This window comes from Stigmatopora argus, chromosome 3, assembly GCF_051989625.1.
Source record: "Stigmatopora argus isolate UIUO_Sarg chromosome 3, RoL_Sarg_1.0, whole genome shotgun sequence".
Taxonomy (NCBI): Eukaryota; Metazoa; Chordata; class Actinopteri; order Syngnathiformes; family Syngnathidae; genus Stigmatopora; species Stigmatopora argus.
In genome coordinates, this window is record NC_135389.1 from 11,531,305 (window position 1) to 11,559,224 (window position 27,920).

General features: G+C 41.2%; 1 protein-coding gene across 2 annotated transcripts; it reads left to right on the forward strand.

The window, feature by feature from the left end:
* The first annotated feature begins 178 nt into the window (after positions 1–178).
* cecr2 (CECR2 histone acetyl-lysine reader) lies at positions 179–27,897 on the forward strand. 2 transcript variants are annotated; one of them, XM_077597344.1, is made up of 19 exons: positions 179–516; positions 10,408–10,502; positions 12,759–12,942; positions 14,189–14,316; positions 14,479–14,568; positions 15,549–15,607; positions 15,678–15,838; positions 17,697–17,786; positions 17,864–18,014; positions 18,870–18,999; positions 19,083–19,120; positions 19,205–19,296; positions 19,376–19,502; positions 19,951–20,306; positions 20,390–20,542; positions 20,888–21,668; positions 22,376–24,164; positions 24,411–24,453; positions 24,820–27,897. In XM_077597344.1, exons 1-19 carry the CDS (start codon positions 397–399, stop codon positions 24,823–24,825), a joined length of 4,593 nt encoding a protein of 1,530 aa, XP_077453470.1. In that variant the 5' UTR covers positions 179–396; the 3' UTR covers positions 24,826–27,897. The 2 variants fall into 2 exon arrangements, with proteins under 2 accessions (XP_077453470.1, XP_077453471.1); XM_077597345.1 differs by lacking the exon at positions 14,479–14,568.
* Positions 27,898–27,920: the final 23 nt, after the last annotated feature.

Genomic DNA, 27,920 nt, shown 5'->3' on the forward strand with positions numbered 1-27,920 from the left:
TATTTTATCATTCAAAACATTACCTTTAAACAAAGGTTGCACAATCAAGACCAAATGCTACTAATACACATTTAAAACACGCATGTTCAATTGCCAAGTGAATGAACATGTTCAATTCGTATGGAGAAACAACGGGCAATTTGGTTTGTTTATTAGTACTAGAAGTAACTTTAAAGCTACGTATATGCGCCTTCCCCTATCTGACGAATAATGGTATAGCCCGGCCCATCTGTTCACCTCCACTCCTGATTGACACAGATTGAAGCAACCGGCGAATGGCCGAAGTAGCACTTCGTGTCGGACTGATCGAGCAAGTTCAGTCCCAAGTCAACTTTTAAACCTCTGACCGCTTTCTAATGCGAGAAGCAATCTTCACACCATCTCCCCAGCCACAAAATGTCACAGGGATGTACAGTTTCTGTGGAAGAAGTCCAGTCTTGGTGGGAAGTCCCCGCCATCGCCCACTTCTGTTCGCTCTTCAGAGCAGCGTTCAACCTTCCCGACTTTGAAATCGAGGTAAATAATAAGCATTGTATTGACTGCATTAACATCGTTTTTTTATGGTAGTGGAAATAAAGTAGTGTTTGTGTCAGCTTTTGTGCGTGTTCATTCTGTTAAGGTGCACTACTACGAATCACCTTAACTGTTCTTTGAACTCCACCCGTTAACGTTAGCAATACACTGCTAACTTATTAGCCTCTGTAAAAGTTAAATTATTGCTGACTAAAGGTCACCGGAGATGACAAGTCAAAATTGAATAACTTATAAAAGACAATTATGAGCTGGGTTTTTTATGAGTTACGTGTCGCTCTCATTATCATCGGTGGGTGTTCATGTGATGATATTAATTATACAAATTATTTCCCAACAGTTTATTGTTCATGTGCTTCAATCATAATAATTAAATTGTCATCTTTTCATACAGAAATCGATTGGGCATAGCATGATTTCTTGTATTCCGAGTCTGTAAAACAAAGTGAAACTAACATTGTCAGGTTTGTTTTGAAAGCGAGATAACGACCAACGGGGCGAGTGAACGAAGATGTTTTCTTGTCTTGTTGTTTGTGACTGAAAAAAAAGTGAAGTTCACGGCGTGGGTTTTTGGGACTTTATTGTCTCGCATTCGAGAGCCATCTGGCCCCAGGAGCCAGACGCAGATGCTTCTCGGGGTATTGTTTGCTCCCCCCGTTTGGGAGGAAGAGAAATCCTTCAAAGTGTGCTTGCCGATATCGCTTTGAGAGCTCGAACACAATGTGTACTCATGTATATAATATCACTTGATCTAGCCACTCTTTTTCTATAAAGGCCACCCTGTCCCTTGTAATCTCTACCGATTGCTGTGTGGCGAGCTAATCGAAATAGGGGGGAGGATAACAAAGTACGTGCATGGTTGAAATATATTGTAATCAACAACATCAATTGCCTTTTATTGTCCAGTCATCTCACGCCCAACAGAGTGGGGACAAAAGCAAATGGGGGATGGCTTTGTTGTTAAACTTTAAATGTGTGAGCCAACAGCGTTTGGGATGGTTTAATAGACGGTGTATCGTTGTTTTAAACGTCTTTGAAGGAACGATCAGTTTGATCATTCGTTGCGCGTCAACATAAACGTACGTGCCCCCCCTGCATCCCCCCAACTGGCGCATTGTGGTCGTTGTTGAAGTTTCGTCCTTTGATGTCTAAATTCAAGAAACGTCATTGAAATGTTCTTACAACTAAGGTGTCTCTTTAGTCTGCCCATGCATATTCTTAGTCATTTTGTATAGTTTATTCTGGAAAACTTTTAAAACCGCATAAGCAATTACCAAAATAATAACGAATAAATGATGATTAAATCATGCATTTGTATTGCACGCTCCAAGATGGATGTTTGACTGTAGATCAAGTTTCCAATGGTGGACGACAGAACGATCATCATCAGGGAAACTAACATTGTTTTTGTTAATATTTGACTGTATGTTTTGTATTAAAAAGTTAAGTGCTAACTCAACTTTTGATGCAAGACGGAGATGTAGAAAGGAAATTGTTTCGTGGTGAGGTCATTATATATTTGTTAAATACAGTTCATGTGGTTTTAACATACATATACTTTCCATACTGCTGATCCTCACAAGGGTTGGGGGGGTGCTGGAGCCTATCCCAGCCATATGGGTACCAGGCGAGGTGGCAGTTCGTATCGGTGGGTAGCCAATCACAGGGATTTTTTTCTCCTTATTGTGAAATTTAATTTTAAGGTTCCCGAGTAAAAGGAAGCTGGGTTAAATTTAATGCCTCATACCAGTAACAAGTGAAGCCGGTTTACCCACCGGTTGTGCTAAGTGACGTACATACTTGGCAATGACTGTCATTCACCTTTACCTGGATCTTAACAAGCTGTATTCATTGTTTAAATTGTAAATTTGTATACCTTGTTTCCTAGTTTTCTGGTTTGATGTTTTGAATAACCCTGGCCGCCGATGAGTTCCTGATTCGTTTGTCTTCCACCCATGTTCGTCACTGAGTTCTAACACGTTTCTTGAGTTTTTCCCTACACTAAGGCCTGTCTGTCGATTGACAGTGGCAAAAGGACAAGCAACAATTACCCGCATCAGCTGACCGGAGAAAGTTTCATTCACCGAGTATCCCTTAAAGATCAAGAGATCGTTTTAATGTTGTTGTTGTTTTTAAATACGATATCTTGTATGCATTGGAGTGTTGGAGTGCTTTAGAAATGGTGTAGACCCTCCCCCAGGCTGTGACTGACAAGAGGGCAGTGGTACATGCATCAGATGATTTCACATGGGGGAGGTAGAGGGGGATATACACTAGGGTTTGTCTCAGCCAACCCCATTGTTGCAACTCCCCATGGTTCCTTTTCTCCTGTCTCTAGTCTGGGGGTGACTTCCCTTTACTGTTGAAAGACGCTTGTCTTTCAGACTGGTTGTAAAGCTGAGATAAGAGACAAGTTCTGTGAATGTAACCAAACCAGGTATTATCTTGATTGGAGGTCCAGACAACTTGCCATGGAAGTTAAATGTAATTAGAGTACATAAGCTAAAGTGTATGTTATTGGGAAAGTCATCATTAGGGTGTTCTTGTTCATGTTCTTTCTAATCATGGTGCATTAAATTACCGTGACAACCAAAAGACTATTTTATCCGATGCATTTAAATGTGCCCTGTCAAAAAGTGAAATTCAGCCAAAATTGTAATGTAAAACTTGCTCTTTGTTTTAATAAGTGCAGTTTCACTTTGGCACGTGAGTACAGTGCTCGTCAAAATTGAGCTTCCCAGGCCACTGCTCCCCTGTGTATTGACTTCCACTAGAGCAGGGGTCTCGAACTCAATTTACCTGGGGGCCGCTAGAGGCCGAGTCTGGGTGAGACTGGGCCGCATCAGGATTTCCACAAGAAAAGCACTGATAAAACATTCCAACGTTATCAAATATCTTTATTTTTTAACAAAAAATAATGAATTAAATAAATTAACTTAAAGATGAATAAAAAATAAATCAATCAGTAATACAAAACCAAATAATACTAATGAGCATACAGTAGATATACACTGGCTAGCTAAGTAGAGAAAATGAATTATTTTTATTCCGTTTCAAATGTCTGTATTAACAGCGCTTTAACCTTTAACTTTCTGAACTTGAATGGAACATTGAACATGAAATATTCTGAACACGGCTTCTCTTGCCTACTCCTTGCTGCTAGAGACCTGGCAGCGCTTCTTCTCACAGTCACATTTGGCTTGAGGGAGGAAGCAGTGGAGACCCTCAGTAGAGCTTGAAGATGCTCATCAGTAAGTCTGGACCTGTACTTGGACTTATTGAAGTTCAAGGTGGAGAAGAGCTTCTCACACAAGTATGTGCTCCCAAAAAGGCACACGGTCCGCTTGAACCTTCGGGAAAGTTCAGGGAAGCTGGGGGTCAACTCTCTCAAAAATTGCCCAAGCTTGTGTGCTTCTCCACTCACCTCCCTGAACTTGGCTTTGAGTGCAGAGTTGCACTGCAGGTCAATGAGCTCCATTTGAAGCTCAGGAGGGGCATCTTGCACATCAAAGGAGAAGGGGTCCGCAAAAATTTGAAATGTGGCTTTGTGTGTCTTGAAGTCTGCAAATCTGTGATCAAATTCCTCCTGTAGCTTCGAAATGGCCTCAACATACTTCTCACCACTGAATGGTGTGCCTGCATCCACGAGAGCCTTGCATGCTGGGAAATGGCAAAGGTTTGTCTGAGAGAGCTGGGCTTTCCATAACACAAGTTTAGTGCAGAATGCTCTCACGTTGTCATAGGCAGCACTGACAAGTTGCCCCTGGCCTTGTAGCTTCTTGTTCAGTACATGAAAGCTCATGTGTGATATCAACAAGAAAAGCCAAGTCCATGAGCCATTTGGGATCACTTAGCACAGGATCAATCAACTCACAAACGGCGTAGCTAGCTTTGACTGCTGCATTACTGTCTTTGGTAGCCTTCTTGAAGAGATCCTGTTGCCTCAGAAGACGTGTTTTAAGACTGGCAACCTGGTTGGCTCTCTCATCTCCCTGGTATTTTTCGTACTCCTCAGCATGTCTCATAGTACAATTACGTTTCAAATTGTATTCCTTGTGCACCGCAACTTTTTCAGTGTAAATGAGACACGTCGGGGTGCCCCTGTGTTCAACAAAGAAATATTGCACTCCCCACTTTTCTTGAAACTGTCTGTGCTCATCACCGACCTTTCTCTTCACGGCAGGCTTTGAAAGAGACATCTCTGGGGCTCTGTAATATGTTTTTCCACTTGGAATGAGTCTCGGGTTGATCTTTCACATTCAGTCGCGCGGGTTTGTGGCGCATGTGCACTTTCGCTCTCCGTTTCAATCGCGGATATGGCTACAGACACTGACACAGGCTGGATCACGGATCATAGCGCCTCATTCAGTTCTATGCTGAGAGCAGCGGAGGAGTGTGCGCGCCGAGCGGAGTGATCGGCCTCACGGCTTCTCCTCCGCCCAGCTGATTGGAGGAATGAGTGAGTGAGCGAGGCACTGGACAGCCCGGCCGATGTCCCGCCCTCCAGAGCTGTATACCTCACCGTGATTGGTTCATTCAGCTCCGAACCAAAGTTCCCTCTAATTTTTTGTTGGTCTGAGCAGAAAGACAACCTCCCTGAGCGCACTGAGTACCAGTGTGAGCGACATCATCGGTACTCGGATGATTCGCCTAAAGACGTTTCGCCGACGGACGTTTGACAGACGGGCAGGTCGCCGAATGGACGTTCCACCGAACGTTCATTCGGCCGAACGGAGGTTTCGCCGAAACGGGATTCGAACGCTCGCCCCGCCGGATCGTGTGTGTACAAGTTTTTCAACCTCGGCCCGCGGGCCATATACAGCCCGTTAGGATTTTTAATCCGGCCCGCCGCCGGTGTTGTCCAAATTATAGTAAAAATCAATGTTCATCTACCATCAATGGCAGTCCGGGAATAAGCACTCTTGGGCAGGCAGATGTAGCAGAACCGAGCCGTAAAATGACAGCAATCGGGTCAAATCCATCCTAAAACAGCATTTAATGATTAAATACAAATACTGGATGATATCGCGATGGAGGCAAAAAAACGTCTATAGACGTCCATTCGCCAAACGGCTCAAAATGCTCTCAAATTCGGTCAAATCCAGCTGAAAACAGCGTTTAATGATTAAATACAAATACTAGTATTTGTATTTAATCATTAAACTAACAAATACTAGTACGACCTGTCCGTCTGTCAAACGTCCGTCGGCGAAACGTCTTTAGGCGAATCATCCGGTCACGACATCATCATTGCTCGCTATCGGCACACCAGTATCACACCTGCCACAAGCAGGTGCATGTCAATGTTCCCTCTAATTTTTCATGTAAAACATGCTGTAAAACAAGAAAAACATGAGTGGACAGAGCTACTGCCACTGGCTGCCACTTAAACGGCGCCATCATGGGGAAAGGGGTAAAAAAAAAAAAAAAAAAAAAAAAAAAAAAAAAAAAAAAAAAAAAAAAAAATTAAAAAAAAAAAAAATTTGATCTTTCATATTAAGACGGGGGCCGCAAATTATCGTCCCGCGGGCCGCAGTTGGCCCGCGGGCCGCAGGTTTGAGACCCCTGCACTAGAGTGTCTCTTTAATGCAGCGAGCACTCAATGACACACTGTTGTGTGTGTGTGTGTGTGTGTTGCGTTCAGGTCCAGTTTTAAATAGGAGGACAAACAAGGGTCCTGCTTGAGGCTGTGCAGGATGAGGCATTTAGAGTCAGGACTGTCTTGCATATTACAGGATGAATGGCTACCCATTATGAGTGGCTTGCCATATTGACTTTTGAGCCACTCATCTCTGTACAGATTAGCCCAGGAAGCTAGCTCGTTGACATTAGCAGTCTTTCTCTTTCACAAGTGTATTCAAAACACAAGGAGACCATGCCCACTTGGAGCAATTCCTCTCACTTTAGCAGATATGCTCTGCATTATTTGACTGTCAGTGTTTATCACTTTTTAAGACTGTTGCACTCGGCAAGCAATTTTTTCTTCTTCTACCTGTCTCTGTCATTGTGTGTCCGTCCTCCCTCTCATCTGTCTGTCAAGAGAATACTTTATTGATCACTGTGGAAATGTCTAATTCCCAACTGTCAAACAAAATGACATTTTGGCAGGCTGAAACACATGGCTTAATCTGTGAAGGAATCAAGCAAAAACATCCAAGATAGGGACATACAGTTAACACCATCCGATTGTGCCAATACAAACTTTTCCCTCCTTCACTGCATGGCTTCCAGTCCTACTTAAAATGAAAATGAGGAAACTTGCAATTAGATTTACCAAAGGGCCTATAAATAGCCAAATTGCGAGAATTAGCACTGACACTGTTTTATTTCTCAATAAATTGAATGGTGGCCCATTGCTGTTGAACCATATGACAGAGTCAAGTAGTGCCTCTGTGAGGCATTGGGCCTTAATTTTGGACTCTGAGCCCTAATGTATATTATGCCTGCGTGGCTACAACAGATTGAGAGAAATGAGTGGTGGGTGCTAACCTTAACACCCTCATTACAGCTCTTCAGCATTCCCTTTCACACAGGCACTGTCCTGGCCTTTGATACAGTCCTAATACAACCCCCAAAGCCAGGAAATTGTTGATTCTACATCAGAGCCATTCACACAGAAGAGTGACCCAGGAAAAAGACACCCCTGAGAAACAGTTTAAAAGGGGTTATTGAGGTTGTTCTCGCTTTAGACATCTTTTTGCTTGCTCTAGAGCTCTGAAAGAGACTTTGACAGATTTTTTTTTAAAATCGCATTGAATAATAGGGAAATCCAACCGCTAAGTTATTGTTTGATGGAGTCAGCGTGCTTCAGTAGATGCAGAATAGAGATTATACACCCTGGATCAAGAAATTCTGGATATCCTAAGGACGTAAGGCTGAAACACTTTCCTGTGGTTTTATGGATGGGCATGCATTTGTCGTGCGCTTCCAAGCAAGTGGGGGTGGAGTTGTTGTCAGGTGCTGATTCTAGCGGGGTCCATGTGTGAACTGAATGGGACCCGGTGGTGGGGGGAAAGAAATATAAAGAACCAAAGCACATTAACAGAGGACTTCCGACACGAGAAACAACCATCCCTTCCCCCTCCTACTACCCCTTCTCGATCGTCCAACTAGTAGTGATATGAACCCCAGTGGAGCTGTTAACAGCAATGACATGGAAACTGTCCTCTCTGAGGGTAACCAGAGAGGCCAACCCCCCTCATACTACTGGCTTTGTGGGTGTGCCACAGCATTTAGGCTTCTAATAAAACTGCTCCTAATGCCTGATCTATCACAGGTTCTCCTATGCTAATCCTTAATATCCTCTTATTGATTTTTATTTTGGCCAGAAGAATTCTCCCCAGGGTGACCTGGTCTTCCAAAAACAGGCATACTAAAGAGCCTAAATGACATCACACCCGTATATTTTCAGACTCTTAAGTCACCCCTGTGTATAATATACTGACTATAACCCGCAATCCTTGTAAATATGTAGCACAATGATGCTTTTGCCATTGGTAGGGTGGTGGTTATGGAGGACTCTATAATGGATATGGCTTGCTAGGGCCCAAAGGAATAAAGGGTCAAACCTTAGGTGATGCAGATGACTTTAAACAGCCTTTCGTACAATATCAAGTCATATATTATTTCATCCACGTGCCACATTGGGCAATGTTATGTTTTATTAGCTTGCCATTTTTTATTATCCCCAACCAGTCAGAAAGCAGTTAACTTTGAGCCCTGTAATTGGACTAGGTTGCATGCTGTGTTGCGGTTCAGTGGAGGAGTCAAGAGCAAGAGCATTGTTACCTGCTGCTTGTCATCATTTCTTGGTTCTCTTGATTTTTAGAGTTTGCACTGCCGGTGTTCGTTACTAAAAGACAATGACTTGGACGAGAAGAGTCATTGCTGAACCAATCTCAACTCTGGGTTATTAACGAAACGGTGTGTGTTCATCAGATGAACCTGTTGTTTAGATTGATTTAGGACTGTTTACATTTTTTGAGTAACAACGAGACATTAGCGTGCCAATTATTCATATTGACCCATAAAATAAAGATGTTATAGAGGTTGGTGTCATATTTTAGTGACCGTGTAATAGCAGATTGTGAAGTTTTCATGGAGTATGATGGCAAACAATGTGATATCCCCAATAATTTCTTGCATGGTGTCATACAAAAGCACACATTTTATTGTTGACTAGTGTTTGAATGGATTTTCCACTTATCTCATTCAAACAAACCACAGGTATAGATTTTTTAGATAGATACTGACTTATTCATTTGAGGGAAATGTACGTTGATTATACAGTGGTACCTCGACATATGATCTTAATCCGTTCCGGGACTGAGATCGTATGACGAGATTCTCGTAACTCGAGCGGACGTTTCCCATTGAAATGAATGGGAAACACATTAATTCGTTCCAACTCTCTGAAAAAACACCAAAAACAGGATATCGGATTGGAAAAAATGTTTTATTTCTTCTAATTCGCCATCTATTAACAAAGTAGCACATAACTAGTGGTTTAATAGTAATAAAATGTGTTTAATCTAACTAAAATTGGGCAGATTTCGCCGATGGGAGACAGAGACGTTTGGGGGCGTGGGGGGGTCGGGTTTTTTTTTCCACGACAACGCACTCGTAAACGGAACAAACAAATTTAAATTAACTTGGATTAATATATACAGACACTCAAACATACCTTTAATGTAACTTTACACAAAACTGATTTCTAATTTTGTTGTAATCTTTTGCTACCTTCGTTTTCCGGGTTGGCGGTTTGCCACGCCTCCACCCTCACGTTTGCTATCGATGGGCTGTTTGCTGTTGTACTACGTATTCCCTTCAAAATATTCCGAAAATGATTCACACAAATGTCCTCACAATAGGATAACCCACGACCACTTGCCAACGAGAAATAGTCTTGTAGTACATTTTAGCGATCGCTCCGCTGCTCATAAAGACCGGCTCGCAACTCCCTCGTTGAAATGGCTCTGGTTGCAACCGCTTTGAACGGCGCCTATGAGAGAGAGTTGCGACCAGAAATATTACAAAGAGGGAATTGCGAGCCAGTGCCGCTGGATGTTCTTAGGAGCAGCGAACGAGAAGTAATATAATACTCCTCGTATTAGATAATAAAAATAACAGGAAATGCAACAGCTCAGCTTACCCATGTATTGATTGTGGGTAATGAAATTTCATTCTGAGAAAGAGTGCCATTGCCTATCGGCGTTGTGTGCACGAGTATACTTCATTACCCAGAAAGCCCTCTTTTTGCCCGCGCATGCGCGTTGTGCGTTTCCTGGTCGATGCTTAGGAGGAAAAACTCTTCTGAATTAATCGTTCAGTGCTCGTAGATATTGTTATACACAAAAGATATGCAAAAAAGCTTGGTCGCATCACGAAATTTTGATGGCATGACGGGCGAATTATTCGATCGAAATTTCCGTCGTAAGACGAGAATTTTGTATGACGAGCGGTCGTGTGACGAGGTACCACTGTACATTGTTTTGGAATTTTGCGCCAAAACTGGTAAAAGTTTCTCAGCCTTACTGAGCTACTGACCTTTAAATGTTTTTCACTCTAGAAAATTGTGTTTTTGCTTTAGATTTCCTTTTATGGTTGTTAGTTTTATAGCAATTTTCTTGAATTTGTACTTCTTTTTTTTTTTACATATATTTTGGCTATTGTATCCAACCTGCATCTGATGCATATTTATTTGCTCAACTGCTCAGTTTGTTTTCTAAATAATATATAACATTCAATATAACTAATATCTTTAAGCAAGGATTGTACAACAAACAAATTTATATATTTTCTGTGTTTCCTACATTGCCTTTTTCAGTTTAGGATTCTAGCATTGGATTGTTAATGGTTTCTTTGCTGTGTGTCAAGGAATTGGAGAAAGCTCTTTCAGAGCAGGATTTGAACTTCCTCGGGGACCTTATTGCTTGTCTGCTGCAGGGATGTTACCAGCGCACTGACATTACGTAAGTTGCGACTAAATTATGTTATTTATTGGTAAAGGGATCTTTGAAATGATCACTTTAATATCATATTCTTCATTAGGAAGGACATTTAATGGGATTTTTTTGGGGAGCAAAGGCAAGTGTCCAGTTGTTCAATTGTTTAGAGGAGTGCTAGTTAAATAGAGTAAAATTGAGAGACATTAAGGGGGAAAAAATTACCGGATAGGTAAAGAAGATCACGATGTTAGTGACTCCTAGGTCTGATGTATTCAAAGTCAAATCTACTATTTTATTGGTGGGTTATTATAATTGACCTACTTTATTTTGTTCATATTGTACTCTTCCACATTTTTTTGCATGCTTATGCTTTTACTTCTCTGTTTTATATTAGATTACCATTTAAACTTATTTTATTTTTTACTCCTTTACTCCTTTTCAAGCCATCATAATTTGGTTTTTCATTTTGTTAGCTAGTTGAAATGGACAAGTTGTCACTGATATTTACCATGTAGTATGCGTTACCCTGATTGGGTCAAATCATGGGAATGAGCTTCACTCTTATTGCCCACTGGATCTATCGTCAGTCAATTATTTATACCAACTTGGTGTTTGGGGCAGAATTTACCCAGTGTTTTGTCACACAACCCAATTGTGAAGGAGACTCAAAAATCGAAGCCACGCCTCATCTAGTGAGTTTGGTAGGTGAGGTAATGCTTTGCATGTTGTCAATTGAGTGGTCGTGTCATAAGCATGACTTGGGCATATGATGATTCTTTAGTCGTTTGCAATAACATTTGATTTTCAAAAGTGAGTGTAAATCATTGGAAAACCACATGGGCTTTCATGTCTTTTGGATTGTGTCAGCACGACTCCTTGAACAAAAAATATTATTCCACTAAATCAAATAACAAGGCCACGTGTTGCTATATACAGTGATAAAAAGCCCTTTGATTCAATCGTAGCCTAGTTTCACGGGGATTGCCCTATGGTAGAACGGTAAGTGTTTTCGCATTGCTTAGGCAACAAACCGAGTGTACATTACTGGAATCACAGAACCAGAATATTTAATCTCTTAATGTGAAAGGGTGTTCACCAGGGAATATTACTCGTACACATCTAAGTACTAATTCTAACTACTCAAAATGAGCAAGATGCAAAGGGGAGCGATGGATAAACATAGAAAGGAATGATCCGGTCCAGGCAACCACTAGCAGTAGGACAACTTGCTTTATTGGACTGGACAGGCGCTGGCATCCCTGGGGGTGCATGCTCACCACTGGCCTTTCACAGAGCTGCCCCTTTCATCTGGACGCGTTAAACGCTCTGCCGGAGTGGAGGAAGGTGGGTGGGTGGAGGGTGTTAGTGAGAACAAGGGACAGAAAGGAAGAGGGAGATGAGGTTAGGGAGGAGGGGAGTCTACAGCTGTGTGAAAAGTGCACACTGCTCTTTCAAGATAAGCCATTTTTTTCTGGTCTGCTTTCTCTACGTAGCATAGATGCTCACCCCCTAGTCTTGTTCGCTCTTTGAGTTGGATGTAAAAGGCACCGATTAATCGGGTAACTCTAGGGTACATTTGCCAACATGAACACGAACTTAACAATGTGAAAGTAGTTTTCCTCAACAGATTTTCCGAAATTATGCATTTCAGTGGTGCAAATACAGATAGAGATACAGGTAGATGTAAAACAAAATAAAACATGTCTTCATTCAAAAGTTTAAGCTGCCGCTACTATATTTTTATCTACACTGAAAAAAATGATTTTTTTAACATAAAATATTTTACTTCTTTCAGGTTGAGAGCATTTATTTTTTTTAACTTGTCATCACTTTAGAATGTACTTTTCATACACGCTGTATATTGCCTGTATACTATATTGCCAAGATAATCGGGACGAGATAGATGGATGTTCACTCTCATTCCTTGACGCACTTATGGATTTAAGATCACACCTTATTCTAAATCCACGTTCTTAGAAAGACATCAGCCCTGCCTTTTGTAAATATAACAGATCGCTTCAACTCTTCTGGGAAGGCTTTGTACAAGGTTTAGGAGTGTGTTTTATGGTATGGTTTCACAATTTTCCTAGGCGCAAATTGTGAGTATTCTGTATGCGAAAAGTCACAATTCGATTGGTTTCATCTAAATGCTGCACAGCTTGTATGGTAAAAATTCAAGAGAGACCATATTGGGTTTTTAAACGGGTTTGCACAACAGTAGAGCAAGCATTTGCTGGGAAAAACAACACATACTGCATACTGTATCTTTCTGCACTTTAGCCCCCAGGCATTCAGCAGATATCTGGATGACATCATCAGCTACAGGTGGGAACTGGAAGAGGGAAAGCCCAACCCACTTCGGGAGGAGCCCTTTGAAAACCTGCCGCCCCGCACTCAGGTCGAACTACTGCACCGTCTGTGCGATTACCGTCTGGATGCTGCAGATGTCTTTGACCTGCTGAAGGTATACTAGAAGTATCACGGTACACTTCAATAGTACAGACGCTCCCCTACTTACGAACATTCGAGTTACGAACAACGGTACATACGAACATGTCTGCAAATTGCGTTTATGTCGAAAAATGTTCGTAAGTTCGATTTTGTATTGCGCGCCTTTTTTCCGAGTAGTGCTTCTTTCCGCCGCTAATACCGATGCCTGGCGCTGTGAGAGCTCAGCTCAACCAGCATCCACCTTCCTCTGCCCAGTTCGTTGCAGTGCGGAAGTGCGTGAACGTATCTCCAGTGCGTAAAGAACCTTTTTCATTTTTATCATTAAATATCTCGTGCATCCATTATTCAATATGGTTGGTGAAAAGCGAAAGGCTTCTATTGAGGGAGGTGCAAGGAAGAGGCAAGCCATTTCATTTGAAATGAGTGGCAATAATAACGAAGCTTGATGGCGTGAGAAAGTGGTGAGCGTTGCACGGGAATACAACTTGAATCGTTCGACCGTCGGTACCATTTATAAACATAAAGATCGAGCAGCAGGACCCAAATATTGAACGTTGCACAAAGTTTGCAAATCAATTGAATGATGCCATACAGTGCTACCGCATCATTTATGATGAAAAAAAAGAAAACTGCATTCGTCATTAGATAGCTTCTTTCGGTCAGTTTCTAGTGAATCTCTCTCTCTCTAATGTATGTAAACAGTACTGTATGTATTCTCTCCATTTTATTAAATGTTTTTTTCAGTACAAACCAATGCGTGTTACTTATACAAGCCTTAAACATACAAATGCACTTATATAAACCTTCAATATACTTATATAGGCTTCAATAAACTTGTATAGGCCTTAAACATAAATTATAATACAAAATATAGCACGGAGCAACTTAAGAACAAATTCAACTTATGAACAATCGCTCGGAACCTAACTCGTTCGTAAGTAGGGGAGCGTCTGTACATTAATCTCTAAGTACACTACTTATAATTACAACTAAAAGTGTTTGTTGGCAGTGTGTATAGTATTATTTTCAATCTAAAGCTCATTATTAGCAGTTAGAAAATAACAATGTTTGGTTACCATAATTTTTGAAGTCCGGTTGTGAAGTCACACAAATTCGAAAATCTAGTATTTTCAGAGGTTGTAATGAGTCCGAGTAGATTTGTCTACTTAAATGGCAAACGTTTCATAGAGTCTCTGGAAATGACTACAGAGATGTGTGTGTGTGTATGAATTCATTACTTGTCTTTTACTCCCAATCAGGGTCTGGATTCAGACAGTCTGAGGGTGGAACCCCTTGGGCAAGATGGAAATGGAGCCCTCTACTGGTATTTCTATGGCACCCGTATGTACAAAGAAGAACTACTCAAGGGAAAAGCGGAGACGATCAGGTAAACAATAAATGCCACTCTCGCTTCTTTCTTCTTCAAAAAGTTGCCTTTGGTTCTAACCGGTCCAGTAAAAGTAATGTTGAATATGTGGGTATTAATTTTAAGAAGTAGGCATTTGCGTTATGGAAGTATTAAATTTTGTCCATGCTGCCTTCCGTACAGTGAAAATCCTGAGTTAACATTACCAGAAAAAAAGAAAAGAGGAAGACCTCCCAAAAAGAAAAAAATGGATGAGTCTCAATCCCAACCAAGGTGATTTTGTTATTGTTGTCAGGATATGTATATCTTCATATCACAGGCAAACATGTGATCAATTATTGCACACTATTTTCTTAAAAAATTACATTGCACCTTATGTATGAATTCTGGTAATGTGTAATGAACTCGAACCTAGTTTAATGGATATAACGGTGCTCAATGGTGGATGAGTAGTTAGCGCGTCGGCCTCACAGTGGGAGACCTGGGTTCAAATCCAGGTCGGTCCACCTGTGTGGAGTTTCATGTTCTCCCAGGCCCGTGTGGGTTTTCTCCGGGTACTCTGGTTTCCTCCCACATTCCAAAGACATGCATGGTAGGCTGATTGGACACTCTTAATTGCCCTGAGGTATGAGTGTGACCGTGAATGGTTTTGTCTCCTTCTGCCCTGCGATTGGCTGGCCACCAATTCAGTGTCCCCCGCCTCTGGCCCGAAGTCAGCTGTAATAGACTCCAGCACCCCCCGTGCCCTAGTGAGGATAAAGCGGTTCAGAAAATTAGTTGAGATAATTAATTAATGTTGTTCCTAATAGTTCTAGAAACGCAGTACTTAACTCAAATTGCACATAGAAATGATGGCCCATCCAAAATATGATGATCACTGTGATCATTATGTGAGATCCAATCCTGCCTTTATTAAATACATTTCTCTAAATTTTCAATTTCAAACAAATTGTGTCATTTTTAAATTTATTGCTGTTGTGTAAATGCATTGACACTATGCGTATTGAAAAATACAACCACAATAGTAAACACCTCAATGACAATGTCAATTAAAAATATTGGTATCTTTGGAATTGCAGCATTGTTTATGTAGTTCCTGTATATTGTGGTTGCTATTATATTATATGTACCCCGTCCTAGATGAGACTATATGAGAAATAAACTTTGTATTATTAAAGTACAGTAGTTGTACATGCATGTTTTTTGCTTATGTTGTGCAGAATTTAAGTTGTTTTTTTGTATGTGCCTTTTAGTGATGGAGAAAGTGAAGAGAATACCGAAAATGGAATAGATGACATATCCCCTGTTAAAGGTAATATATACACTGTATTTTAACAGAAATGTTTTATATTCTGTGGATAAACATTCTTTTCTTTAACTAGGTCCTAAGCGAGGCACCTGGTCCCTTGTGTGTGAAACAGAAGATCAATGGGTTAATTTGGCCGAAAGCATAAAGGATAAACAGTCTTCTCAAGACCGCCATCTCTACCGTGTTATCAGTCAGAATTTTCTGCCTGAGATTCGTAACATGATTGAACACAAGGTCAGATATCTATGAGCCTGTCATTAATTTCATCAGTTATATCCTTGTAGTAAACAAGAACTTGGTAGTATCAAATCAAAGTGCTATACATATGTGAAATGGTTAATTTCAAGAAAAGCATTCGAACAAATTAGCATATATCTAGCGATTGGGGAAAAAGGAAAATGAAATATCTACATTTTAATTTAGTCCTTAGTTTTTCACCTGTCCATTCCCATGATAACAATGTTGGGAAAGTTCATTTTCCGCACAAGATCCTGCAAAGTTCAGTTCATATTGTAAAAAGGACATAATTGTCTATTTTTTAAACTAATTTAAAATAGATGTGTACCTGCTAATTTGTAACTAATTTCATTTTTGCAAAAGTGAACTAGTTTGTAGAGATCGCCTCCAAAGCGACATCTGCCAAAGTATATGGACTTTTGTGTTTTTAAGTCTGCCTCTGTTGATAGTCTATTTCAGTAGTAACGTAGTTTTGGACTATGAGTTTTTCTTTTCCTGCATAGGTGCCTTAATTATAGGATGCATTCTTCTTTTGTTTTTCCTTTGGGAGGGTGGAGATGGGCATTGGCCACATGCACGGCGAAATGTCAAATAGTGTGTTCTTATCCATGGTGAACCAATCCCTCCATGTGTCTCAAGCTGCTGTCACCATTCATTTCATGGACAGTGACAGCAGGCAGCGGCTCACCTTGAGGCAGGACAAAGTCTATTGAATGACAGCTTTATTGTGCTGTGGGATCCTCTCAACCTCTAAGTAGTTACAATAGAGGAGCTTCTGGCTTGACTTTTTCAATGGAAATATATAAATAGCTATCTGTGTATGCACGCACACACCTGCTTTTTTTGTTACTAGCTTCCTTTTTCTACCCATGTATCATTTTTTGGTTTTCTCTCCCTTCCACCTGCAGAGACTTGCATTTTTTAGATGGCTCTAAATGCTCTTCATAGTCCACAGTCTTGACTGGCTTGTCACTTGAGAGGGTTGTTCTGCTCCCTTGATGAAATTTGACAAGATCTGCACAGGGCTCGATATAGACACTTTTAAGGGGCTTGTTCAGAAGTTGCCTTTGGCTGACAGTTTCCTTAGTTGGCATGTGCTCTCTTTCGGTATGGGTTTTGACAGGAGGCATGTTATTTTCTCATACATGATCGTGCAAGATTCTAAACGTTTTAAGATTGAATGTGAGAATTTAGGGAAACACATATCGTATTACATTCAGATTGTTCATTAAAATAATTTGGATAAATCATGTTTGGCCATATTTTGGAAGCAGGAGTCCATAATGTCCTTTCACGGCAGAAAGCAATGGATGAACCCACTCTTCAATGTATTGACTTATGTGGTTTGACTTTTTGACTGGTAAAGCTTGTCTGTCACCCCCAGGGAGATGTGAGGGAATGTTGGCAGCAAAAGAGAGAAGGGGGTACTGGGGGAAGGGAATCCAGTGACCTCTCAATACTCACAGCTCCTTCACCCAAACCTCCCCAGGGCCCTCACAGTTTGCTTGCTTGTGTGGTTGTCTGTATCTTGAAAGCTAATTGAATTCAATTGAATTAAAACAATTTACATTTTTTAAACTCCTGTGCCATTGATAGATGTTCAATCATGTGGATCTTTTCGTTTTTCTCCTCTGAGTTGAAATGACTTCGCCTCTAGTAGACTTCCAATCTATTTGAACTAGGAGGTGTGACAGCCAATGATATTTTTTCCCTGTTCAAACGGATAGGTCATCTATTTCCATTGTCAATGGGAGCCGATTTCTAAATGTTTTAAGTAACAGATTTGACCTTGAATTGATAGCGCACGGTCTTTAAATAACCTTCCACTACTTATGCAGTGATCGTATTGTTTCAGGAGCGTGAGCTGAAACAGAAACTTGAGGATCCCACTCCATTCCGTGCATCACAACGGTTCGCTGAAAAATGCATCAACCAAAATGAGGAGGTATGAGTCATTTCTACTTGTGTAATTAAGAAATCATGTGTCAGGCAGGTACTAATGTTCCTATTCTTTGTATTCAGGACAATGTTGATGCTAAAGATGAGTTTGAAAAGAGAAAAGATGAAGAGCTGGACAGGCAGGTCCTGCTGGCAGAGCAGCGGCGAGAAGAAGAAAGGCTACAGCAGGAAGAACGACAGCGAGAGAAAATGGAGAAGATCAAAGCTGTGGAGGGTGAGTTGGTGGAAATAAAAGGGCAAAATCATAGTTCATCTTTTTCATGATAAGAAAATCCAAAGGCAATCGCTACCATTTGTGGGTCTTGCAAAAGGAGTATTCACTTTAATGAAGCTTGATGCCAAAGTTAGATTTGATGCAATGATTTCACATTCTTTCATCAGTGACCTGTCTTGTCAGGGAGGAGAGGTAGGTAGAAGGCTGAGATATCTGCAACAAATAGATCAAGGGCTCCCTCAGCCTGACTTTTACATGTCCATAACTCTAGTTTTTGCTTTCTTATTTTACCATTCCAATCTGCCATGGTAGAGTAACATGTGTATGTTGTGAGGTACATATATGTATACAGTATTATGCACTGAGACTATAACTGGAAAGAAATTCATTCCAGAAATACTTGGACTTTCCCTGTTGTGATAGTGGCTAATGAACTGTTTCAATGGAGCAGCTTCATTAATGTATTATGAAGAAAGAGCAAAACTTTGACTCTTCTGTGTGGGATCCTACCTCAAGCATCGTTAATGCGCCCAACGACAGACTGACATGCCTTTCATGTTAAAAGAAAGTGGTGATAGAAGTACAGTCTGTTTGCTCTTTTGATCAACTCAGTTGACAATTGCTCCTTTTTAATCTGAGCTCTATTTAATGAGTCACTCCTGGCTTAAATAGCAAAGGCCTTTAAAGTCCTTTACAGCTTCAGTGTTTAGCTTTTTGAATTAAAGGGGAAAAAAGCTAAATATGTGTTACCTCAGTCCTGTCTATTTTTTTTTTTAACGCTGACTGGCTCTGTTATATTTTTCTTTTCGTTCTGTTCCTCACTCTTGCTGTCTTTCTTTTGCACTGTGGCCTCAGAGCGGGCAAAGCGACGGAAGATGCGAGAGGAAAAGGCCTATTTGATGTCTGAAGGAAAAGACCTCCCACCAGAACTTCTTAATTTGGAGCCTTCTTCACCAATCCTCAGAGCACGGTCAACTAAAGAATTGTAAGAAGCTCTTGTGAACTTTAACAAATGTTTTTTTTTTTAAATTCAATATTAATGCAAAACTTGGGGTGTTTGTCTTTCAGCTATGAAATGGAAGAAGACTATACAGGATTATACAAAGGTATGCCTCCTGAGTAGTTATTAAAATAGCTAAATGTTTGTGAATAAATGGTAGTCATCACTGACCACTGATCTCCCCTACTAGTCCTGGAGGCCCTGAAGGCTCATAAAGATGCTTGGCCCTTCTTAGAACCTGTGGATGACTCCTATGCCCCCAATTACCATGACATAATCCAGGTACAAAAACGGTAAAATGCCAATTTTGTTAAGAACTGTTTTTTTTAACCAGAACCTCTTTTTTTACCTCTCCCCTCAGACCCCCATGGACCTTTCCACCATTGAGAAGAAACTCAATGATGGGGAGTATGTTGCTAAAGAAGAGTTTATTTCTGACGTGAAGCTTATATTTCACAACTGCATGGAATACAACGGCGAAGATAGTGGTAAATAAAATTAATAATTTATTCACGTGCCCAAATGTCTACAACCAGGCTGTCAGCTGAATTTGGCTGTGACTGAACAAAAGAAAAGGGTGTAGTAAATGTAGAAATGGGGGTGGGGGCCAGAGCAGCCTTGACAGTGATTAATGAGCAATGATTGAGCAGTACTCAAATCCTCAGGAGGATCTGGCTGGTCCCTGCAGGGCCAGAGAAACATTCCAGCACCTAAGCCCATGTCTAGAGCTATCCATTCCTCTGAATAGTTTCCCTGGGGAGTAAGGCTAGTGGTGACGGGGGTGGGTAGACACGCCCTCTGACCTAAAGGACTGATCACAACTTCGAGACGTTATCTTTTGTTTATTATTATTATCATTTGTTTTGTAAAGATGGACTGTGAGGATCGTTAGGAATATTATGTTACTCAATAATCCTTCTATCCGCTTCCTCGCAGAATACACAGTCATGGCAGAGTCTCTTGAACGCTGTTTTAACCGGGCCCAATTAAAACACTTGCCGTCAGAGGACGGTGACACCGACGAAGAATTCCACATTAGCAAAGAGGACAAGGAGCGCAAGGAGAAAAAGCGTAATCGCAGCAGTAGACATTTGGGACCTGAGAGTTTAATCAGGGCCACCGAAGAGGTTCAGCGTAAACGAAGTTCGCAGGGAGGCAAAGGACAAACGCCGTTGGATGACAAAGTCAGCAAGTCAGTTCGACAGCTTCCACCCTCTCATTGGGGCTTTTCTCCCAGCCAACAAGTCCGCCATGAAGGAGACACCAGGGGCCTCTACCACCCTGTACAACAGGTATATTTAGAACTTCTTAGATGTAACTTCTACACAGGTTTTAATGTGCACTAAAGCTTTTGTTTTTTTCTTAATCTGACTAGTTGCATCGTCATCCTGGGCCCCCTGGTTCTCATGGGCCACAAATGTATGCGCATAGAATGGGCATGGATCATCAACGCTTTGCCTACCCAGGTCACATTCCAAGGCTTGGACACCCCAACTTGAATCGTTTGCCTCCCAACTTCAACATGCAGGTACAAAGCCCAAGTACAGTTTGTGACGAAACTTGTATGCCTTGTGTACTCAGTGTTTGTTATTATTGTTGACATTGTTAAACGCAATTCAATTATATGGGTACTAGTAGTTTTTAAAACTGTCTAATCTGATGAAAGTCTAAAAGTCTAATTAATTGACCTCACACATTTTTCTCGCATCATAAATCACCGTCCCCAAAGTTATAACCTCGTTGATTGATGTCAAGGCCAGGTTAAAGTGACAAGTGTCGTGATGTTTCTGTGTACTATAGGAAACAATTTCAACAACATAGAACTTTTTGCCGACAAATTGAATTCCTCTTTTTGTACTTTTTACCCACTCAGCATCACATGAGCCATAGATATCCAATAAACCCTGATGGTAACCAGCCTCTTCATCAGCAGCAGCTCCCATATATGGGCCCAACACACGGTCCATCTCTAGGCCCCCGACCAATGGCCCTTCAACTTCGACCGCCACCCGAAGCAAGCATATACCCATCCCACTATCATCCAGAAAGCCACATGACGCACCCAATGGGGAACCGATTATCAGGCCCTGACGTACCTCAAAAGCACAATTACACAGGCTTGAGGCCTCCCTCTATGGGACCATCTAACATGTGGACTAAATTGAATCACCCGTGTCTAGAGAGACCTAGTGGAATGTGCATGCAAGATGCTAATGTGGTCAACCAGCACAACTTAAATTATGGAGGAGTGCCACCTCCTGTAGGACAAAAACCTTGGCTGGAGGCTGCTGGATATCCCCATCCTCCTTCCAATACTCAATACCAAATGCCTGCAGCTGTAGTCAACTCCTCGGGTCCCATGCAGCAACGCAACGCTGACTCTTCCATCAGCACAACGCGATCAACCTCTATGTTGGAAAGTCCAGAGATGCTTGCTCTGCAGCAGCTGTCAGCTTCTTCGGGACCTCCCGCCGATTCCCCCCATCAGGACATGCGCCACTTTCAACAGTCCAGGCTCCCATCAAGGGTTGGCAGCATCCCAACTCGTTCCTCTCAGCAGGTTCCCCCAGCCCATGACGTTCAGCTGCTCTGTCCCGCAGCAAACAATGGGCCAGACAGCCAGTCTTCCCACCAGACAGACTTTCAGCCCAAAGGTATATCTGACCCAAGTTTATTTTCTTGCTTGTGATAAGACGGAAGTAATTTGAATACTGTTTTACAATCGAGTTTATCACTCCCCAGACCTCATACACATCAGCTTGTCTATTCAATTTAAATGATTTCTCACTGTAGGTGGTAAACTGAATATTTATTAACTCAATAGGATACTTACTGTTTTTTGAGTATGAGATGTCACCCATGTTCATTAGAGTTAGGGGGCCTAATGGGATCAACACATCAGGAAGCTCATACTATATTATAATTGTTTTTTTCTACCTTCTTGTATTATTAATGCAAAATTAGGTGTACCAAACTGATTTTCATTGAATATTCATGAACCAGAAAGTTAAGGCAATACTGTACCTGGCGTACCATGATAAGTACTAAATAGGATAGGGCAGGGGTGCCCAACTCCGGTCCTAGAGGGCCCCTATCCAATATTTTCTCCAAATCTCCCCCCTCTACCAAACCTGAATCAAATGATCAACTCATCACCAAGCTGTCCAGAAGCTTGATAACACTCCCAATTATTTGATCCAGGTGTGTTGGTGGACTGGAGTTGTGCACCCCTGGAATAGGGTTTATCCAAAGCAGTGAAAATGTACATTATATTTTCAATATACACTTTTCGGCGGGATACTACTATATTCTGACACCCTTCCTCTTATGTTAATGCCCCCTTAATTTTATTTGTTGACAGGGTCATCCGAAGAAAAGGTAGCAGCTGCAGTCATTTCCGGTGAAGCTCCTTTATCAGGCGACACCGTTTCAGTTAACCACCCATCTATTCCTGAACCTACCGAAAACCAGACAGCGCACAGCCCTGAAAAGTCTCACGAAATGGTGCATGAACAAAACTTGTCACAGGGGGGCTCAGAGTGCCATATACAGGAAGGAGATGGTCAACTTCAAAATAATGGTTCCAATCCTTTGCCCTTGCACTTCAATCCTAGAAATGACAATTACAAGAACCCTTATCTATCTAATACTGCTCAGCATGCACAAAGCAGTCCTCTCCAGCGCCCCGAACTTATTCAAAAGTCTGTGTCGCCATCTTCCAATAGCTGCTCTCCACAAATGCTAAATGCACATCAGCACCGTGAGCAGAATGTCCAAAATCAGCAGCGTCCATTTCATGAACCTCTAAATGGGCCCATGCAGGAACACAGTCAACACTCTCCTTCAAAGATGAGCCTGAGCGCTATACAAGTACAAACTTCTCATCAAAGTGCACAGAGAAGCTCTATGCATGGCGTCTCACATTGTGGCCCACAGGGAGCCCAGCCTGGGCCCCCTCATCCAGCCCCTCTCACATCTCTCCCTCCCAGCCATCCCACGCCACACTTACCTTCCCAGCCAAGCCCAGCAGAACATGGAGACCAAACACCATGCGAGCCACCAACTCGGGTAAGCTCGGAAGGTCTGCAGGCAGGTAAACACAGACCTCCTAATGCTGCTTATAAACATCAGGCGTACACTCTGAATATTCATCCACCAACAATGATGATAAATCGTAATCCAGGTGTGCAGACACCCGCTCACAATCCAGCAGTGCCTCTTCAATCTCAATCCCAGGTAAACGGAGTCATGTCTTCGTACAGTATAGAAAACCCTCAACATTCACAGTATACCCACACAAACATGACGAGGGGTATTTCTCATTCTTCTCACCTCCCTTATCATAACCAGGCCCTCCACAATACCCATGACCAATCCAGCTATCAGCAGCAACAAAGAACTGCCTATTCATATCACATGCTTGGCCCTCAGCCCCCACATGCCCATGCCAACATATATCCACCGCCATTCCCGCAGGACCACTACTACAACGGACCGCAGGCCCATAACCTCGGCAACAGTAGAGGGGGTTTTCCTCCGGACGATTGGCAGCGTGATCAGCGGCCGATGCAGCCTACTACTTATTTGCCTGCCTCCAGTGCCAAAGGAAGAGACCAGGCCAATGACATTTGTCTGTCACCGACAGGCTCTGAGGGCTCCACGGGTGTGAGTTTATTGTCCCCTGAAGGAGGAGCCTTGGAGGAGTGGGAAAGTAGAAACAGCGGAAGCCATAGCCCAGCAAAACGCAGTCGCACTAAGACAAACTCGGAACGATCGGAAAGTCCTAAAGAAATCCTCGATCTTGATAGCCACAATGCCTGTCGTCGGAGCAACCAGCCACTCCCCTCTACCGCACATCTTGCGCCCACTTTCTTTTATGACCCTCGCAGTATCCACCCGGGTGGAGCACAGCCGTCCCACAACGGAGTTTGGAATGGAGCTCTTTACCAGAGAGCGCCATATCTAGATCCAGGACGATATACTTTGCAGAGACCTCACCCACACCTGATGGAAGCCCTTCAGCGTCCCCAGCAGCTGCCTTTCTCGCCCGCCCAGATGCGCATGGCCATGTACCCTCGCTCTGGTGGCCACCTTCAAAGCATGATGATACAGCAAAGAACCTTGCCGTCTGAAAGCTTCCTCCACCCGGGGTAAAAATATTTGGCTTTTTTTATAGTGTAAAATCAAATCTCACTGCATTTATAGTTTCATCTATAAAATAGATTACCGTTGCCTTTGTGATAAATTTATAAATATTTGTTTACAACCTGAGCCTCCTGACAGGCTTCTGTTCTATGTGAGGCCTTAATTAGACAGATGAGTTTGTAAATTGTATGGTGCTTCCATCAATAAGAAGCAGTGTGAGTATGACAACTTGTGAATTTGTGGTGTCGCAGGCAACAGGTGATGGCTGCGCCGAGTGGCTCAAGTACAAAACAAGTAAGTCTCAATTGCATTGCATAATGAGTATATTGCCCTCATGTTACACTACATTTGAAATACTTTCAAAGAAGAACTTCAGTCCATATCGCCAGTTCGGTCCTGTGCCCATTTTAAATTTAAAAAAAAACTTGTATTCAAATTACTGTATGCTTTTGGAAATGCACTATCTAAATGTACTGAATGTGGTTCAACACCAGGATAATGGTATAAAATTAAAGAAATGCTGGTACATCTGCAAATATCTGTCCACTTATATTGACATTTCTTTTACTTTGCTGCATTTTCATGATGACAGTGCAAATACATACACATCTAGCTTGATAGATTTTTTTTTTTTAAATGACACACTTCCTTTTTTTGTAGGCATAAAGAACCAAGGCAAAATGAAGAGACACACATGCTGACCCACCCAGCAAACTGCACAATTGATGGCATCCATTAAACTGCAATTTTGTTACCCTGGCTTCCAATCATGGTTGGACTGCAGGGTTCTGTGCCGCACACCCCAAGAATTAAGAAATCACAATGCTAAATTCTACTGAGCCTTTGTGAACAAGGGTGCTTGGATTGTGATACTTAAAAAATGTATATTAGATCACTAAGAATAATTGGGTCCTTCAACTGTGAACAATCAAAAAATGCACAAGGGTAAGCCTTTCTAGAATACTGCTTTTTTTTCTACTGATTGAAATTGTTCAAACTCAGGTACTTTAGAAAGAACAAAGAGGGAGGGAACAGTGAGACAGTCACCTTGACCAAGACAACTCCCTGCTCCAGTTGTCTCGTTTGATTTTGTGAATGTAAGCGTGAATGTTTAGATGATAAGCACACTCGCATCTCAATGAGAGGGAAATATGTTTTGATCAGATTTGTTTCCTGTGTATATCCACCTAGAAAGGTGAGTTTCGTTAATCCTTAAGACAATGCTAATACACTGATATTTTTGTTTTTCTTCCCCTTGTTTAGTAGCAGTAATGCTGTCGGCTGTGGTGAGTCTGGGTGAAATAACTTTTTGTATTGAATTGTATATGACTCCATTATGCACTATTGCGTTGTTAAACTAAACATCCTGAAGCTGTGTTATTTTGCTAGTTTATTTTAGTGATTTTTTTTTGTTATGTAGATGTAGATAAATGGATATACAGCTAGTTCCTTTGTTTTTTGTTATATATACCGAAGACATTTAGGTTTCAGATAAAAAGAGGAAATGACACAAAAGTTCAGAATTCTAGTTTTCATTTTGTGGTTGTTGCATCAGGATGTATTAAACCACCCAGGAAAGATGAGCTTTTTTTAACCCACCTTTCAAGTTAGCAAAAGTATTGGAACAGACATAATTAAATCAATTTTTGGTGGCATAACCTGTATATTGCAGTAATTGCATGGAGCCTGTGAACCATTGACTTTACCAGGTTGTTGCATTTGTCATTAGAAAGGCTGTTCATGGCCACTTTCTGTTCGTTTTTTTCTAAGGTGCATGTTCTATTGTGTTAAGGTCTGGTGATTGACTTGGCCAGTCCTCCTGATGACCTCCTTTTGTGTGTTGGCACTGTGCTTTGGAGTATTGTCTTGTTGCATCACTAAGCCCCTCCTGATGAGTTTGGATGCATCTTTCTATAAATTCAGATTTTTTTTAAGACTGCTGCCCATGTCAAGAGTCATATTATCTTTAAAGAGTAGTGAGCTCGTTCCAGAAGCAACCAAGCAAACCCAAACCTTGACGCTACTTCCCCTATGTTTCACAGATGAGCTTGTATCTTTCGGACCATAAGCCTTTTTAAGCATTTATCCTTTGGCCTTTCGATCACTATGGTAGAGGTTAATCAGTCCTTAACACTTTGTTCCAAAACTTCTGCTCGCTTGCAAAATTGGTGGTTGAAAGAAAAGGTCACCTTTCCAGGTTGTTTAACACATCTTGATGTAAAAGTATGAAATGAAAGCTGCAATTCTGAACTTTTGTGTCATAGTCATCTTTATATCTAAAACCAAAATATCTTCAATATACAACAAAAATCAAGGCGTTTACCTTGCTATTCTTATACTTTTGCAGGTGACTGTAAATCTATTAGTAAACCCCTTCAGTGAGAAGATCTCGCTTTTTAATAAGGGGCCATTTTCAGGTGTCATGTCTTTCTTGCTGTTACAAATGATTAGGGTAAACCCATACTGAATATCAAATGTGACCGTTAGCATTCCACCAGTTCTATATTTGTTCACATCCTTATTCTCTGTGTGTTTGCTTCTGTAATTTTGCTTCCTCTTCTCAGGGATAAACTTTGTACGGGTATTTTTCTCCAGTGTTTATATCAGGAGGTGCAGATTAGAGATATGTTCTACTATATTTGTGATAAATTGACCTTTGTTTCATGTGGGGAGCATCACTTTTGAAGGGAATGTTCTCATCAGTACGCGTTAATTTGAGTTTCTTATTGCATGCTAGCTGTGCTCTTGTTTATGTCACACTTCACACTGGTTTTATTCATTTTCCCCCCTATTTCTTTTATTTATTTTGTTTAACTTTGGGATCACCACCAACCATCTCAACATGTTTTTGTTTCATTTTTATATCGGTTTGACAGCAAGTGAAATCTACCTCATTGAGCCATTCTTTGGATTTGACAGGGTCCTGGGAGTTTGTCACTTTTGACTTAGCGTTATCAGTTGTTTGCTTTTACATTTTCAGCAAAATCATGCTGTGCCAAATGATAGTTATTGCTGACCGACCCATTACGACCATGGCAAAAAATAATCTTGCTGAAATATGATCCGTATCAGCCTTACATCTAGGTTTTGATGTATTTGCCTTTGTATCTGCACATTTTTGATAATGCTGTAGACGTTTAGCATGTTGGTAGAAATACAACATTTATAGTTATAGCTACCTATTTTTTATATATTGATACAGGATTAAAAAATAGGAGCTTCCTGGACTTAAGACTTTGTATTCTATTTAACTTGCTGTAGTTGATGTATTTTGGGGGCGACACTGAGGTAGTGTTTCTTTTCTTCTCGCTAGGTCATCTGTAAACAACTGTTTTTTTTTTTTCTGTTTTGTTTTTTTAAGGTTCTGGCTGGTGGTGTCTTGTGGTGCACAGGTGTGTTTGTATGTTGTTCGGTGTCTGCGGCCAGATATCTGCAAGTGTGTGAGATTTTGTTTGTGCACACACGGGTCCGCTGTCATTCATTGGTTAAAACTATTTAGATGTGAATTATATTTATTTCCTATTTTACAAATTTTGTACATTTTTGAGGTTGTTTTAATATAAGTGTTGTTCAAGTCTTCCCTCCTCTATTTTTTTATTTTTATTTCGCAGCGTGTACGTATTCTTTGCATTGTTTACAAGTTATTTTTTACTTGAATGACGGATTGTTTGGGAAATGGACTGGATTATTTTGTATTCTGTGCATTTCTTCGAAATAAATAACTTTCTTCAAATTCAAGTGTTTTCAGTTGTTTTAAGACC